A 16,997-nucleotide genomic window follows, 5' to 3' on the forward strand; every position below is an offset into this window, starting at 1 on the left:
CAAGAACAGCTGCGCTGATGTCGAGCCACCAAATTTCTAAGTCACGACAACGGTGAATAAAGCAGCGGAGTACGATAAACATCAAAACTGCTCTTTGGTGGAGCCTACATACGTTCCACATGTTTGGCAAAAACATGAAACGTGCCGCCGTAAAGCCAGCTAAGCTGGTGCGGTCCTTTACATGGTGGCACAAAATATACATTTATTGGAATGCACTGGAGCATAAAAAAGAATTGCCTTTTCCACGCCATTAGCGTGTAATGAAACTTGTTGATCGCATCAAGGCTCAAATAAGAGCATGCGCACAAGTGGCATTCTTCTCTGCTCCAATGATAATAGTACAGCACTCCCTCGTCACCCATTGAAACAACTGGCTCCAAGTTACTGCGGCAGATTTAACACCACATTTGCTAGTGCACAACTGTGGGAATTTACACCTGCTGAAGAAGTGGAGTTGGGCTGGACATGTCATGCCGAGATGTGACAACAGGTGTACCCCACCAGGGTAACAGGTCGGCTACAAAAGTCGAGACTAAATGTAGAAGACCATTAACTTGATAGACTGACGGAACAAGGAAATTTGATGACAAAGGAATGAGTCAGACAGTGTAGAATAGGAGCAGCTAGGAGCCAATGTGCAATGTGAGGGGCCTTCATCCTCCAGTGGACTTAAAAAAGGCTAATGATGGTGACAATATTCCCGCTATTTACTTGCATCAAACATCACAGATGGAGGGCCATGAACAACCCACCCAAACTTTAAATTAGCAGGGTAATGCCTTTTCAAGAGTCAGATGCCCGTAAAGTCAACGTCGCTTTCGAATACAGTTATTTGAATTTTTCAGTAGTGTGCTTAGAGCCACCTCAAGCAGCCACCAGGGCATATACACCAGTCTTAGCAACCAGACTGTGGACGAAATGACACGCACGCTGGAAACACCTGCGCTAACAACACGAGGCCTTCCACTTCAACTGTAGTGTGTGCACACAGCACGCAGCTTAAATTAACAAGATCACATGAAATGCTCGGCAGCATCCCATCCTCCTCGAAACAGCTTCCCTGCACTGCTGTTGAACCACATTGTTGATGCAAAGTATCATCTTTAATTGAAGTCTAACTGCCGGCTAGACCAAATCTATATTTAACATGCAGTAGATACCACCAAGGCAACTGGGACACGACTGGTAGACCCATGAAATGACTGGTTAAACAGTTACAGCATTGAAAGCGGCTCCATAGCATACAATGCTGCACCTGCCGGCAGATAGCGCAAGCAGTCATGAAGTGTAAGCGAGACACGTGCGCTTCTCTCAGCACAGCCGCACACGGATACGACGTGTACGTGAGAATTGTGAATGCATAATCTCAGCCAACGGCATTTTCGGTATTATCGTAGGAGTGTCGGAAGCCGGATTTTCGCAGGAAAGGCCATACACGGCTTTCATTTTAAAAAATGACAGTTCGACACCCCTGGCAACTGTGATGTAACTAACACAGCAGCTGATAACAAGTCAGCCCAGACCATGCTCTGAAGTCGTGTGTTATGAGCAGCTGCTGCACAAAACGGCACTTTGGGAAGTCACTTCTGGTGGCTGTTAGAAACAAAAAAAAAAGTTTGTTTTCTAGTGTGACTACCATAAATCGGGGGGGGGGGGAGGGGGGGGTAATTGTTTTCAGAAGCACACCTGCAATGCCTGCTAAACATCAGCGCACCCGCTGCCTAGTTGCCACGGCTTGTGACAGTCCACTAGAGTTTGTGACGGTCAGCGTTGGCTGGAAAGAATTCTAGACGGAACACTGTAGGACAATGCAACTATCACCAAAAGAAATCGCAGGGGAATATGGGATGTTCGAACGCAATGCACGGGCCCCATAGGTCAACTCAATGGGCAGCACAATGGGTCACCCACACACGAAAACGCATTGGGTCTCCCTGAAGCGTCACGACGGTTCAAATAGGCTGCCAGCGCCAGTGCAACAGCTGTCACCGTGCATACTCTGGGCAGATCCTTGTTTATAGCTTTCCCCCCACATTGTGGAGGCCAATTTGCACTTCGCGTTGTAGGTCAACCACGGTGCAAAAAGCAAAGGAGCATTAATGCAACCAAAAGCTTGGGCATCCACACCAGCTACGTTTAGAAGCTGATGGAAGAAGATCCGGGCAATCATTATACACATGCCACTATACACATGGACTAAGGTTTCACGATGATAAGCCGACATTAAACTCTGGCAGTCAAGATCCCATTTCCACGCTGCATGCCGTTTGCCAGACGACCCCTTTACTTCGAAGGTTACTCTCTGCCCAGAGTTAGAAGTAATCAGAGCGTACGAGCATATCCAGCAACTTTCCAAAGTTTCATGTGCTAACTGCATCTCACTGCAAAACACTTGAACGCTGGATGGTACGGATAGCAGGCGACTACGAAACGACAAGCCGCATTCATTTGAAGAGGAAACGTCGAGCATCAGCCGTACGGCCACGCCGTGTTGTGCTTCGCTAACCACTTTTCACCCGTGCAATCGGACACAAGAACAAAAGTTTACAGCGGCACTCCTTAACCATAGACGAAGTGACGTTAAAGGATGCGCGGGCTGCGTCGCCGTTGCATGCGTCACACGTCCACTTACTTTTGTGCGGGTTTTTCTTGGCTTCCCTCCTTTTCTTCTTCAAGTGTTGTCGCACCTGAAATGGTGTTCCATGTGAATCAAAGCGGCAACTTCGCGAGTCGTGAACATAGTGGCGTCACCGTGAACGGAGACCTTAGATCAAGAGACAAAAATTCACCTTTTTCTCCACTTTGTAGCGCGTCCGGCACGACACACGCTTGCTCGTCTTCTCTGAAAGAGTACGGAATAAAGGCGTTCTGACATTTCGTACGCGGCCAGAACATAGGCGCCCGGCAATGCTAGAAGGCCGTATTTAGAAAGCACGATTGCGCGATCATAGTCCACTCACTTTTCAAGTTCGGCATCTTGGCGACGGTTTGAAAGGATCGTTAGGGAAGGCCGATTTCTTGTCCCAGTCTGTAGGGCTCTCGTGAAGTAATCACCACGTTTTTCACGTAAATAAAAGCGAAGGTTCCCAGCTACAAGTACGATAGCTTGCACCAGCTACAACTTCACGTGGTCCGTCAACATGGACCGTGAAAATAGCCATTCGTATAATGCAAGGTCTATTTCGACGGAAAATAATTATTCTTTTTACTGCATTTATAACTTGTTTAGAAAAACAACAGTAAGTTAAAATTTGTTTGTTTGATTTTATGTTGTAATTGGAGTTTATTTATTGCATTCAAACGTTTTAGTGACGACCAATCGTAAGGCAGCGCGAGTTTTAAACTGGCGCTTGGTAGAACAGTAAGAACACTACAGTTCTTACACTCTACACTACAGGCAAAACAGTAAGAATACACTAGCAAGAACAGCATTCTCCAGTGGCCGTAGGGAAGCACGTACTACTTGACTGAAAACAAGAACAAGGAGCGGGCATCCTGGTATCGTTGCGAGCATTTTGTTTGACAGTTCGCCCCGTATGGTAGTTGGCAAATCACTGTGTAACAGAGATTGCATCTGATTTATCAATTCGTATGTTTGACACTCTCCAGAAATGAAATATTTCATTTTAAATAACTACTCACTCACAAAAGGAACCGTAAGCACATAGATAGAGTGTAGTGCCAACATAAGAGTATTCTCTCCCCCCCCCCCCCCTCCCCTCTTTATTTTCTTTCTGGTTGTTGATACCTTTTGCTTGAGGCATAAGTATATAGTTCATTTCAGAAGCTGCATGCAGCACTGCGGAGGCTACATTGTCGTAAGCAATCCGCCCACAGAGCAATTTTAACTCACCGTGAAGGGGGCATTGAAAAGACGTGTCCGTTTATCTTCTCGGCTGGTGGAAGCGCAAGGCCCCGGTGGCAGACTCCACAGTGCTGCATGCAATAGATACATCGCATGAATTCAGACAACTGGTATCCCTGTTTTCGCTAACGGGCAACCGTGGGTCTGCATTCGGAGAAACAGATCGGTGGTGGTGTTGGCTCGTGGCGTTTATCGAGTGATTAGGTGAACGCCTCTGGCGCTTTTCATCTCGAAAAACCCTTCATTCTAGGTTATACGGCCCCGATGCCACCCCTGCTCTTTCTGTTTTCCTTTACTTTAGCGACAGAGGTTTGAAGTTGTGTACCAGCGTATCTTGCAGGTCATTAATTATGTAGTAATTACAGTAAAAGCTCGTTAATTCGAACTGCAAGGGGACACGCCACCTCAGTTCGAACTTCGAATTAATGAAAGTTCGAACTAACGAAGGTGAAGTACAAAAGATGTACAATGCGATTGTGGAGCAGTAGAGCCTGTCAGCAACTGAATGCTTAAAAAAACTGTGGTTGATTCCTCTGTCATGGGAATCAGTAAAACACGAAAGTGAAATGTGAAGCGAAATCTGAAGCTTAGCATGATTTGCGGGTCGGCGGCTGTCTTATGGGTGTGCTTGGCGAGCGACGTCCTGCTGGCGGGTCGCTTCGGCAAAGGTCTACTGGCGTCATTTCCGTGACGGATATGACGTCAGTGAAATCTTGGTGTATCCCGGCATAAAACACTGCCGTGTTAAAATATAAAACCCGAAAATGAACAACCCTAAGTATAACGTACTCTTTAGTTCTAAAGGTTGCTTCCCCGCAGGAAGACCATGTGTGCAGGGGTGCACCCTTTACAGGCAGCTTGCTTCGTTGTACTGGCGTCAGTTCCGTGACGGATATGACGTCTGTGAAATGTCTGTGTATCCCGGAATAAATGTTAAAAAGGCCTCGATTGAAGCCTGTCTTTTATCCTTGAAGGCGAAATCCAGCACTTTTTGCTCAAACAAGTGAATGTAGCTGGAGACCTTCTTTTCGCGTACTCCAAAACTGAAGAGGAGACGGACGGCATTCCATCTGGTCATATACTTCTGAGCAATGGCCGCACTGGTGCTTCGTCCGCCACCTCCTCGTGGTCACTGGCAGGAACACGCTAAGTTCTACGCTGCTAACCTGAAAAACTGTGCCATCTGTAAGCACCCCACACACCCTCAACTCATGTCCACATCTACGTAGTCCCAGAGAAGCTTCTTCCAAGAGCCCGCCATGGGGGTTTTAGATTGCTTTTACGTGATTGCTTTTTCCTCTCTCCATTCTCTCCATCCGGCCGCGGAGACGACGCAGTCTCGGGTGTAGGCAGCGGGGCCATTTCCCAGGCCGTGCGCCAGGCGCCAAACTGCCGGCGCGGTGGCGCGTAGTTCGAATTTTCCTGGTGGAGGCCCCTCGCGTTGGAACAACAACGGACTTTTCAATACATATGCCTCTATGAAGACTTGGCCTGGCCAAATCGTACTGTTCGAATTATCCGTAAATTCGAATGATTGAAGTTCGAATTAATGAGCTTTACTGCACATGCTTCAGCGCCCTGGGCAGCTAATTATTTAACCAATTTCAAAAACCGTGCTTTTCGATCCAAGTTTTAGGCGCCAGTGTCAGCGTTAAAACTTTTAGACCCCATTTTAAACAACCGCGCAGATTTAAATATATTATGCATTGTTCCCGCTGCGCAGCTGTTCTCGTAACGGTGCAAGGACGGTGTCAAAACTACAAAACGTGCCAAGCACAACGCCCTAATGTGTCTCGTGCAGTACCAGGTAGGCCCACACCAAAAGTTGGCTTCGCTGAGTGCCAGATGCACGACGTGACCCTCGTCGGTCGTCGCGTAACGTGACGAAAGCTGAAACACAGCCGGATAAGCGACGGGTCCGCGTCAACAGACCCATCCGAGCAGGCGGTGGCCACGCCCGAGCTGCGTGCACGGCTATGTGGCCGCCACGACACGCAGCCCGACCACAAAGAGCGTCCGCTCCAGCGGTCGCGGAACTGGCGGAACCGCGACACCGACGCCGGTGCAGACAATCGGCGTATGAAGGCCGCCTCTGGCGCTTCAATGAGCAGGAAGCTTTAGCTGAGAAATGGGGGCGCGCCGCGAGACCACGCGTGTGCATTCTCCGTCGTTGTACTACGCAGTCGTCGTGTTTTATTAGGAAAGAAATAAACAGTTTCGGCCGGCGTCAATCTGTGGAGCAGCAAAGTGCCTCCTCCAGCACGTCTCTTTGGAGCGTTCCACAGCGCCAGGCGTTCCATAACGCGGCATCTGACTCGGCAGAAGCGAGAAGTGGCCCATTTTTTAATCATTTTGAAGGTTTAGCGCACAGAAACGGGGACAAAGAAAGGAACACACGGACAAGCGCCTTGTATCAACTGAGTGATTTAATCGAAAAATACAGACTTTTCTACCCTACGACACTGCGCACACCAGTACAGGAACCCATCGACGGCGCACATAGCAAAAACGTGTACGCTCAACAATTCACACCAACGAGGATAGTAGCGAAAGTTCCTTATCGAACAATATTATCGAGGGCTGGCTTACACAATCTTCTTTATGATAGGAAATATAGGATAGGTGCTTGAACAAAATGACAGTGTTGTCGAAGCAGGATGTATACATACATACATCCACACGTGTTGCAATGTAAGGCTAAATGCGTGCACGGGCGTTCTTTTAAACTAGACAAGTGCTCTCTCAGTCTTATATTTATACACCTGCCGGTCTGCCCGACATATACTTGACCGCACGTCATAGGTATCCGATACAAGACATTTTTTATACAATGAACAAATTGCTTTCCATGCCTTATGTATACAGTACATTCATTATTTCCTTCATTTTTTTTTCTTTTTCATACTGGACCATGCAACACACACCTCCTGTTTTGTTCTTTGCTGAAAACGCCACCTTTACATCGTAATTTTCTGCCAGCTTCTTAATTCTATAACAGAGTCCACGCACGTAAGGTATTACAGAAACCTTGCACCATTCCACTCTGGGCTTGCTTACTTCCGTCGTACGTTGTTTTTCCTGTTTTAACTTCCGGAGCAACCGGTCACACGATGCCAGCAAAACATTTCGCGGATAACCGTCCGCAAAGAGGTGGCCGTCCTGAGGTAAGGGGTGTGTAAGAATGAAGCCAAATGAGCGAACAGGCAGGCAGCGAAGTCCACCAACATCTTCAACTTTCTCAATACGTGGCGGGAGGAACGAGAAGTGGTACAACGCGTACCAGACAGATCGAAGACATTCGAAAGCATAAAGCGGTAGAGGATCACGAAGCGGATTGTCTGAAGCGCTGCAAAAAGGATGAGACCATTGGAAAACGCGGTGCGGAAACAAGGCGATCACGGGTGTTGAACTGCACATTAATTAATGCCGTTGCATTCGGAACCGTTATAAAGCATGGAGGCTTCCTGGGATTTTTTGTGCCTGTTTTTAGTAGGGACAATCCAAGATCAACGACACTTCGACTGAGTGCACCTGGTTGTGAAACAGGCGGAATTTTTTGAACGACGCGGGCTAGCCCTTTTAGTGCTGCAGATTGTAGAGGAAAGCATCAACCAATGTCAATGCCATTTCGGACACAGATACAGCTAGACGTCCTCTCAGTCATCGAATATGCTCGACAAGCGGGCATCTCCGATAACGTTGTCGAACTTCCTATCCATTTCCGATTAATCTTAATTCAGAAACTCTTTATATCATAAGATGGTCAGTCTCAGCTAAGAAGCCGATTATCTCCTTTATAGCGACGATCCAAGAGCTTGAGCCATTGAGTTTCACCTCACTACATTTGGGACAACACCAGGCAGAGAATTAATAGCGCTGTTCATTATCACCGACTCACAAGAAGCTTGCCGGCAGATTATACACAACGAAGTTAGAAACCGCGCAACTAAACTACACTGTGACTGCACCAGCACCAGATACCAGATCATAAGCACTTGCACTTGAGTAGACAGATGTGTGGTAACGAAGACAGCTGGCTTACTCCCCTGGCGCACAAAGCAACCGGTCACCAGACACTCGTATGAAGCGAGGTCCCGTCACTAAACTAACGGTACCGCATTCACCACCTCGTGGGACGCAACAGAACAGCATTCCCATGTTAAATTCAACTCTCAGCAAAAAATCACGCTACCCTCATAAGACAAGCTGAAACACTCACCACCCCACTCCAGCACGGCGTACAAAATGCATAACAGAGTGTCTATCTCGGCCTACGGGTAAACACTTCGGTGAGCAGCCAGATCACACGCATGGGCTCTGGTCACGTACCATAGGTACAAAAGTGTGCAACAACCAGTCACCTCCCTTCATACCATAAGGGTGCAGCTGGCCCGAGGATTGGCAGATCCTTGCCGATACCCTAGGGTTCCTGGAATTCCTGGAAGCTCACATCAAGAGTACGAAGCCGTCGTACTCTTGGTGTCGTGTCTTCTGGTGAGAGCCGGCTCTCACCAGGAGACACGACGGACGGCCGGGGCTAAAAGCTATGTCATATCCAGTAAACGGCGATCTTATGAAACTTGGAAGGCATGGCTGGTGGGCGAGTGATTCGTATTTGACCATGTTACAAGACCTCCAGACCGGATTGTGGGGTCCTTTGGTTCCGTTTTTGCGGGTGGCACAGTGCAGGCGTTTTCGATGGGGATTTAGTCAGGAGGTTGTAGGCTTCGTGCTGGACGAATTCCTTTCAGCAATTGGCCGGGCCCTGCAGACAAGTGTTGCCCGCCTTCGCGACAAAAAGTTCCCTCTCCTTTCCAGCGTGCCTTACCTCCCGAGCCTAGTTGGACCAAAGTGCACACATATGCGGGAAGCAGAGGTGTCGTCCATGGTTTCCGAAAATAAAAATTGGCTGGCGATTACGATACTCCCTAAACCGATATTTGGACGCAGCAGCAGTGCGCTGAGGCAGCGCTCACTTGTGGGTTCTCTCGGCGGCAGCGATGATGAGCCTCATGCGTCGGCGGCGCAAAGTGCGTCTCAGGAAGGAACCGCGAAGTGCGTCTTAAGCGAACGCACATCATAGTCACGCGCACGCTTCCCTCACGTTTTCGCCAAGTGTCGCGCTGTCGAGCTCCTCATGCGGGCACAGCATACTGCCCCCTCCCCTTTCCTTACGGAAAGCGCTGGCTCGCGCCGCCTCGGCGAACCGCCCAGTCCCTGTAACCTAACCAAGAAGCCGAGCAGTCCTTTGGACACAGGTTTCAAAATAAAGTCTCTCTCTCTCTCTCTCTCTCTCTCTCTCTCTCTCTCTCTCTCTCTCTCTCTCTCTCTCTCTCTCTCTCTCTCTCTCTCTCTCTCTCTCCCAATTTCCCGACACTCTGCTCCTTTGCTTTCTTTCATCGTTCGCTTTTTCTTTTACTCGTCGGTCCAGCCATCGCTCGCTCGGTCACGACGACGGCGACGCGGCTCAGACCACGAACGGGGGCCACAAAGGCCCTGCGCCCTAAAAAGGAGGGAACCGTGCAAAAGAAGCTCAATACACTGTTGGAAGCCAAACCTTGAACTTGCCTTAGCCAGCCCAAGTCGCGCCTTCTTCTGGGTTTTTGGGGTGTTCTGTCTTCTGAGCGCCCTTTGTTGTATTACGGGCTGTGACCTTTGTCGCAGGCGACTGTCGCAAAATAGTGTGTGTGTGTGCGTTTGGGCAACAGTGACTTCGATTTTCTGTCGCTAGGTTTGCCTTTTTGGCACCCTTTTCTTTTGCGGCGTGATCTCCTGTTTTATCTGGGATTATTTCTCTTAAAATTCCCTTTGTTGAAATGTGTTGCATATCTGCATAACTTGCATAAGTTTCCCTAAACCTGGTGTATGAGACTGGCCTCACCTTTTCGCCAAGCGTTGCGCCCTCGAGCGCCTCGTGCGGGCACAGCACCTGCACCCCCCCCACCCCTCGCACACTTCGGAGAGCGCTGGCTCGCGGCGCCACGGCGAATCGCCCTTCCTTACCGGTTTCGCGACACTCTCCTCCTTTGCTTTCTTTCATCATTCGTTTTTTCTTTCACTCGTCGGTCTTGCCATCGTTCACTCGGTTACGCCGACAACCGGCTCAACCCAGAGACGGCCGCCGAAGGGCTGCGCCCTAAAAGTGTTTGTACACTACTCTGAAGAGCGACCCTGCTGCCCAAATCGAAAGTGACTGGCTGAAGCCTGGAAGATCACATTTGGCTGGCGGGGTCTCGACCCCGCATTGCGCAGAGCACTTGAAGAGGATTTAGAACGCGTGGAGAAAAACCCTCCCAGTTTACCGCCGTTTTAGAAACATGATGAGCAGGTAAGCGTTGACTGATGGGCTAGATTGTGTTTCGACATTCGCACAGCGCACAGCAACATGACGTAAAGAAGGGGCGCTGTGTCTGCGTCCCTTATACGTTTCATTGATGTGCGCTGTGTATGAAGAGCAGATGAGAGTTGCACGCGTAGGAAAACCTGAGGAGTGTGGCGACGGGCGACAGGCTACAAATGATGCAATGGGATAGGCTTAACGGCTGTGTTTTGATGACGTAACCCGTCCTGCCAACCTTCAATAATGGTACCACACTTAAGCGAGTCTTCCTTTGCCTTTCTAGAACAGAACTGAGGAGTATACGCCGACGATGAGCGTGCCAATTGAAGGCCCTCCCCTTACAGCCTGCAAAGAACTCTCTAATTTAGTCTCACTGTTTGTGCCGCTGTACGCCAGTAGTGTCTATATAAATACCTATTCTATAGATGATATCCGTTGAAAAGTTTAGCGGTCAATTTCTTCACTTGGAAACACTGTAAACGGCCACAGACATGGCCGATGCGCCACGGACATGGACAAGTACCGCCATCCCGCGGAGCCCGACGTAACGAGTGACGGCGCACTCGCACGGTTGCACGGAGGAGAAGAGGGGTGCCTGATCTGGGGACCATGCGCACAACGTTGCCTAGCAACAGACGCTTGGCCACAGATATGGCGGCGCACTCGCATGGTTGCCTGCACGGATTCCACGCCATAGAATACCGGCATAGCATTTAATTAAAAAAAACGAAGAGAGCTGCGAACGCACATGCTTTTTATGTAGGCTGTCTTCGTTCATAATCTGCTGTGACTCGCTCTTTCCTCCACCCTGAGCTGCAGAACAGCGTCCTGGGCTGTCTGTATACTTCCTTGCAGATAAATTACTCGGACAGTATGGGCGCGTGCACAAAGAGGAATCGGTAGGGCGGGGTGCAATGCACGGACAAACAGGGTTAGCGAGAACCCAGCTTTATTTCTAGACGTCGAAGTACTCGTGTTCGACTTCCTTTCCGGCCCTGGGGGAGTCGGCCGGCCCATCGACGTCGCCGGAGCGTCGACGGTTCTCGACGGGGGCGTCCATGTCAGCTGCGTCCAGACGACGTCGGCGATGCCCGGGGCGGTTGCTGCGACACGAGAACGAGAAGGGCTGGTGTCACGACGGAGTTAACACTTTGCAAACGTATTAAAGGAACCACGAAGAGAAAATACAGCTTTGTTTAATTTGAAATAACTAGGATTCAGTATCTCACTCAGCTCAATTACAGCCCCTAAAGATGTTTTTAACGGAAAAAAAAGCAAGAAGTATTTCAAAACTTTCAAATTTTGTGCCACAGTGACGTGTTATGAGGAAGAATGACGTCATACGGGCCAACAATAAAACATAGTTTTCAGTGCGTTAACTGCACGTTCGCATTCAAGTGATGCGGTCAAATGGAACTAGAGGCCCCATTACAGACGTCCAGTTATATGTCGTCCCGACAGGTCAGTTAGACGGCTGGCAATCACACAAACAAGGTTCCGTGACGTCATACAAAAGTTGCGTGAAATTGGCTAGGGGGTCGCGACGGCTTCGCACGTTTCTTATATATCTCCGTTTGTTCGAAGATTGCGATGATATTGGTATCATTGGTATCGGGACTAAGTAGTCTTTCTAATCAACCCAACTTGTATTTTGTCTTCATGGCTTCTTTAAAGGAGTGCTGACACGAAATTTTCGTGTTACGTTTTTTTTTTCGCTGGTATGGGTGCCTAGCAGCACGCTAATCACAGAACGGTACATTAGACGGTAAATCGCAGCGTAAACAAACATTCACGGCGGCGTTTATTCGTTCCAGTTTCGGTTTCGACAAAACGAACGCCGAGCGGCCTCCATGACAGGAGGGCCCCCATGACGTCACCAGTCTTGTCGCACCGCTGCCAGTCTGGACGTGCGGGCGAGCGAGCGCACACGCGCGCCCAGACCGGATGAGGTCCTCACCATCCCCACGAGGTCCTCGCCATCATGCCCGGGCAGCATGACGTAAGTGCCAAAACCATGACGTGATGCACACGCCGTAGCAGCGCGCGCCAACCGTAGCCCGCGCGTCGGCTACGTCACGGGAGCCCCGACGTCGGAAGTTTGGGGCGAGGAGCAGATGACGTCATGCTGCCCGCTCTGAGCTTTCTCGTGCGGGCAGAGATTAAAATGGGTTTAAAATATGTTATACTGAACGGTTGCGGTTGAAACTTGCTGGGAAATATCTCCTGATAAAAATGAATCATTTTACATAGTTATCTCTGCTTTGAAATTTCGTGTCACTACTCCTTTAACGTACGCGTAACTGCTACAAGAAAGTTACATCAGGACAGCTAAGTGGAGCATTTTGAGAGCCGTTCTACCAGTGAATGCGGTAGTTGCGCAAGAGCTGTTCATGTGGTTGCTACCAGACTAGCAGCCAGACGAGGTTTCCACACTTTGCCCACGCGTTTTGTACAGCAAGCAGAATTAGTCAATAGAGGCGGGAAGGAGACAGAAAAAAAGAAGAGGCTGCGTCTTCTCTTTTTTGCTGGCTCGGCATTCTTCTTCTCAGAAAACTTCGAATGCTCCGGAACCACGGCTTTTTCAGTAAACACGCATCTAGTGCGCGTGCGTAATTGCCAAGCTACGGGGGTATAGCTTGTATTCACTGGCGAGGCACGCATGCAGGCAACCATGGGAGTGCACCGTCACTGGTTACGTCAGGCTCCTTACACGCTCACACCCACACAATTTTTTTTTGTAATGATTTGTCGTCAATACTAGCTTTTTTTCCCAATATTGACAACACAGCCGCCGACAGCGACTCGGGCATCACTTAGACGTCCATCTTCTGTCTAGTCTAACTGATATGAGTCTCCCATGCGACATCGGCACTGCTACTGCTCGTTGTGTGCCTTGAAACATCGTCTGATTGGCGCCACGTCCCCGCAATTGCAGTGCACTGTGTCACGGCAGATGTACGGGGCAATGTTGTCAGGTGAAGACAAGGGTGCCTTCATGTACGCGGGTTGACATCAAGGCAGCCTAGGGAAGACTTATCAGCATCTTCCATTCGTAGCGGGCTACTACATCCACTCTTCTAAACTCTTTCTGAACTTGAACTGCTTGAACTAGCACTGCTAAATCTCTATTGTTCACATGCGAGCTACCCCCTAATTTTAAAGCGAAAACTCTGCTACGCAACATCTTTCAAGGTCCTTTATCTCGTCGCATGTGACCTCCCACCGCCGGCCCACACGCTCCGCCTTACTTCGCTCGCTGGGAGCCTCGCCGCTGCAGTATACCACTCGACTAGGTGAGGGATAAATGGCTGCTTCGCCTGCGCTTGATCGCTCAGCGCCGGCTGGGATGCCTGTGTGGGCCCTTCGGCGCAAGCGAAAGGAAGAGTCCGATCATCAAGTAGATGTACCTAGACGGGCTGCGAAACCTCAAGATGAGGCAAACTTAATAAACCAGTCGAGAAAAAAAAAACGTAACACGCAGACGAGAAACAAATAACGCAGGAACAGTCCTTGTATTATTTGTTTCTCCTCTCCGTGTAGCGTTTCTTCACTGGTTTGTTTATTAAGTAGTTATCGCGTTAAAGCTTCACGAAACATTTTGTGCTTATCTTTGCTTTCACGGGCAATAACTATGTTCAGAAGTGTTAAACCTGAGCATTTTCTTTCTTTTTGGCGTGCCACCGATCCTCTTCCACCCCGAACGAGTTCAATGTGAATCTATTTTGCGCACTGCCAGAACTACGAAACTAGGCACGGGCGCTGTCGCGCCGTAAAACCTATTTATCGAGGAGTAACTTCGCTATATATGTTAACGGGTGCAATTAGGCCCTCACTTCTTGGTCCGGCGGCGCATGTTCCTGCGGCGGGGCGGTGGCAGCGGCTCGTCGGCCTCCTCCCGCGGCTGGGGCGGCTGGCGAGTGGCCGCCGGGGCCTGGTCGTTGCCGTCTCCGCCGCCGGCGGCGGCCGCATCGTCGTCCTCTTCGTCGGGCGCGGGCGCGGGCTCGTCGACGGCGTAGCTGCGCTTCTTGAAGGCGCAGTAGTTGCCGCACCAGTCCTTGCAGCACACCTGCGTGTCGCAGTCCTTGTCCGTCTGGCACGGGCTCAGCAGACGGATGCTGGTGCACGTGTCGAACTTGACCGGCTTCGGGAGGCACACGAAGGCTGCACGCGCATGCGCAGCAAGTAAAAAAAAGGCGTAGTACGCGTCACACGCGCGAAAGCAACTTTAGCGATATGTTTATGACTGCCGAAAGTGCAAGTAAAAGCGCCAAAAGGGTGCGGTTTTTCCATTCGTATGTTCGTCCCCCACAGCGCTGGAGGTGCAGCCTCACATGCAAGGAAACTCCGATTCATCCGATGATATTCCGTGATAACGAGAAAGCTTGTGAATCAAAAGCGCGGTCCCAAGGCATCCCCGCGACAGCACGCACCTCCTAAAGCGCCTCGCGTCGCTGCTAAGCGGGATTTACTGGTTGGACGCATACGTTTTTTTGTTTAAAATCAGAAGCGAAACCAGACTGTTCATTGTTGGGATAAAGTTCCTACTCGTAGGAAGAAATATGTGGGCGGGAACCCCAGATACGAAGGTGCGGCCTCATGTACTGAGCCTGGATCAAACTGTTAGTCGCGATTTTAAGGAAAAAATAAAATCGCGTGCTGAAATGAAGATATGCAGCCTAGCTGGCACGTATCTAGAATATGTATCTTAGCAGAATCAACGTATCTCAGCAATCTGATCACGTATTATAGCAGAATCCACGGCTTAGCTGACACGACTCGCGATTTACTAAGGCTGTGTAGCAAAATGTAAAGTTCCTAATAGGTAGTGTCTATTATCCCGGCAACCGGGAGACGTATACCGTCAGAAATTTCTCGCGGCAGTCGCCTCTTATTGGCTAAGCACGCTACGCGGAGATTCTATGGGATAAATATTCCCTAAAAAAGGTGCGTTTGCAGCTGCCCCTGTAGCGCTCTACCCGTTTCACGACAACGGACACGAATTCTTTATGTACCTAGCGACAACAGTGTGCCATATGACCTCATCATGCATGGCTCTAGGCTTGCATGCAATTTGGAGATCGAGGATGGCGGTGCGCCAAGCTGACCCACACGCCCTCACTGTGAGCAAATACTTTGTACAAAGTATTAGTTTGCTTTTTGAAGTGTATAAGTTGCTGACACCGGATCTGGAATGGTTACCTGTTCTGGAAGAACTGTGTACGTTTGATGTTTATTTTAAGTTTTTCGGTCAGCCGAAGATCGGTCGACGGTTTTTAATCTATCCGTGACTTGTCTTGTGTGAAACTAAAAGGTAATAAAGAAAAAAAAAAGCCCTTGTAGCGCTGTGGTGTAATTCTTTGTTTTAAACGAGAAGGCTCAGGTTCGAGCCGATATTGCGACGATTTTCTTTTTTTAGCTTACAGATTTTTTCGGTCATCGTGGTTTTTTTAATACTTTTTTATTCTCGTTTTCACTATATCAAGAGATCGACGCACAGGACTTCTAGAATGGGTTGAATTACGTTTAATATAGGTAGTGTTCTGTGTCGTTGGGCTGGGTTAGATTAGGTTTATTGCAGTTGGCCAGGGCTGGATTTTGGTAGGTGATGACGTGTTCGGTTAGGTTGCACTAGGTTCGGTGAGGTTATGTTATGTTTGGTTATGTTGGGACGTAATATTCGGCAAATTTTAGGCCAGCCCGCTTTTATGAAAACTGCCGTGAGATTTTCCCGGAGGTAATTCTCACGGCTGCCGTGAGATTAGACGCAGCCTTCCTAATACTGGTGTAGCATCGAGAACTGACAGGAAAAAGAGGAGGCATCATGAGCGCTGGGTTTGCACAGCTAAGTTCCCCTTAGGTTACCTAGCTGGTAGGCATTTCCATGTGAAATATAGCGCCAAGGTAAGTCGATGGAACAAAAGAGGCACCAGAGAGCGTTGGCATCGACGCCACAAAGAAAAGCTTAGACAGGTGCAGGGAATTCTTGAGACGGAGGAAAGAAAAACGCCACGTGTCATGACTAACGACGTGGACATGACCACTTTTACTGAGCATGAGCAGTTTGACATCGGGCTCGCAAACCTCGCGCGAGGCTCATGAGCTACGCGGCTTAGAATGTGCGGCTCATATGCCAAAAAGAAAAGCTCGGCTAAAAGAGACATCTCTTCCAAAGGCAAGCATAGACGTAAGCTCCGCGGTGGACAAAGAGCGGGAGTAAGACCTTTAGTTGCCAACTGGAGTGCCTATGCATCGGCCAGGAGCTCCTGGGCCTCTGGCAGCGTCTTCGGCCAGTTGGACGGTCATGGTCGCTAGTTTGCTACGTCACCAACGGGCACGGCCGCTGGGCGCGCACGCTCGCGTTTGCGCAGGCATAAAAATGGTGACTCACAGCTCAGCGCCGTCACCGCTGCCGGCATGGCGACCGCAGCGAGGAACACGGCGTTCAGCAGCAGCATCCTTGTCCTTGCTGAGTTCGGCGTCGCCGCTGTTGCCGCTCGTGCTGCTCGCTCCCACCAGCGAGCGGCTACGCCTTCTTCCTTTCTGTGCCATCCTGAACGACTCGCACTGCTCGCCGAGGCTGGCTGATTAGCCACCCACAAGTTATCTGAATTTTAACCATCATACTTTTAGCCACCATACGTTTAACCTTCCAACTGGTAGTCCTTATCGCTTTACCTTTCATCCAGCATTTTACTTCATACCGATACCTTTACCTGATTTTACGCAATTTTCTTTGCACAAAGAGTGTAGGAGTACAGGGAGAGAAGAGAAGGTAAACGAGCGGTAAGAGAA

General features: G+C 49.5%; 2 protein-coding genes across 2 annotated transcripts in view; both read right to left on the bottom strand.

Moving 5' to 3' along the window:
- Ns1 (Nucleostemin 1) overlaps positions 1 to 3,158 on the bottom strand; it is a 45,888-nt gene extending 42,730 nt beyond the window's left edge. Inside the window, exons 1-3 of the mRNA XM_077690593.1 lie at positions 2,961 to 3,158; positions 2,790 to 2,842; positions 2,633 to 2,687 (exon numbers count right to left, since the gene is read on the bottom strand). Of these exons, the coding sequence (XP_077546719.1) occupies positions 2,633 to 2,687; positions 2,790 to 2,842; positions 2,961 to 2,976 (124 nt within the window). The 5' untranslated portion in view covers positions 2,977 to 3,158. The remainder of the gene's footprint in view (positions 1 to 2,632; positions 2,688 to 2,789; positions 2,843 to 2,960) is intronic.
- Positions 3,159 to 10,973: 7,815 nt separating this feature from the next.
- Positions 10,974 to 16,759, bottom strand: LOC144157945 (uncharacterized). Its single transcript, XM_077688655.1, has 3 exons — positions 16,594 to 16,759; positions 14,039 to 14,366; positions 10,974 to 11,308 (listed from the first exon to the last, which is right to left on the bottom strand). Exons 1-3 carry the CDS (start codon positions 16,658 to 16,660, stop codon positions 11,161 to 11,163), a joined length of 543 nt encoding a protein of 180 aa, XP_077544781.1. The 5' UTR covers positions 16,661 to 16,759; the 3' UTR covers positions 10,974 to 11,160.
- Between the last annotated feature and the right edge of the window lie 238 nt (positions 16,760 to 16,997).

The sequence above is a fragment of the Haemaphysalis longicornis genome, unplaced genomic scaffold, assembly GCF_048455015.1.
Source record: "Haemaphysalis longicornis isolate Haplotype H1 unplaced genomic scaffold, Haemaphysalis longicornis Haplotype H1 scaffold_10, whole genome shotgun sequence".
In the NCBI taxonomy this organism is placed as follows: Eukaryota; Metazoa; Arthropoda; class Arachnida; order Ixodida; family Ixodidae; genus Haemaphysalis; species Haemaphysalis longicornis.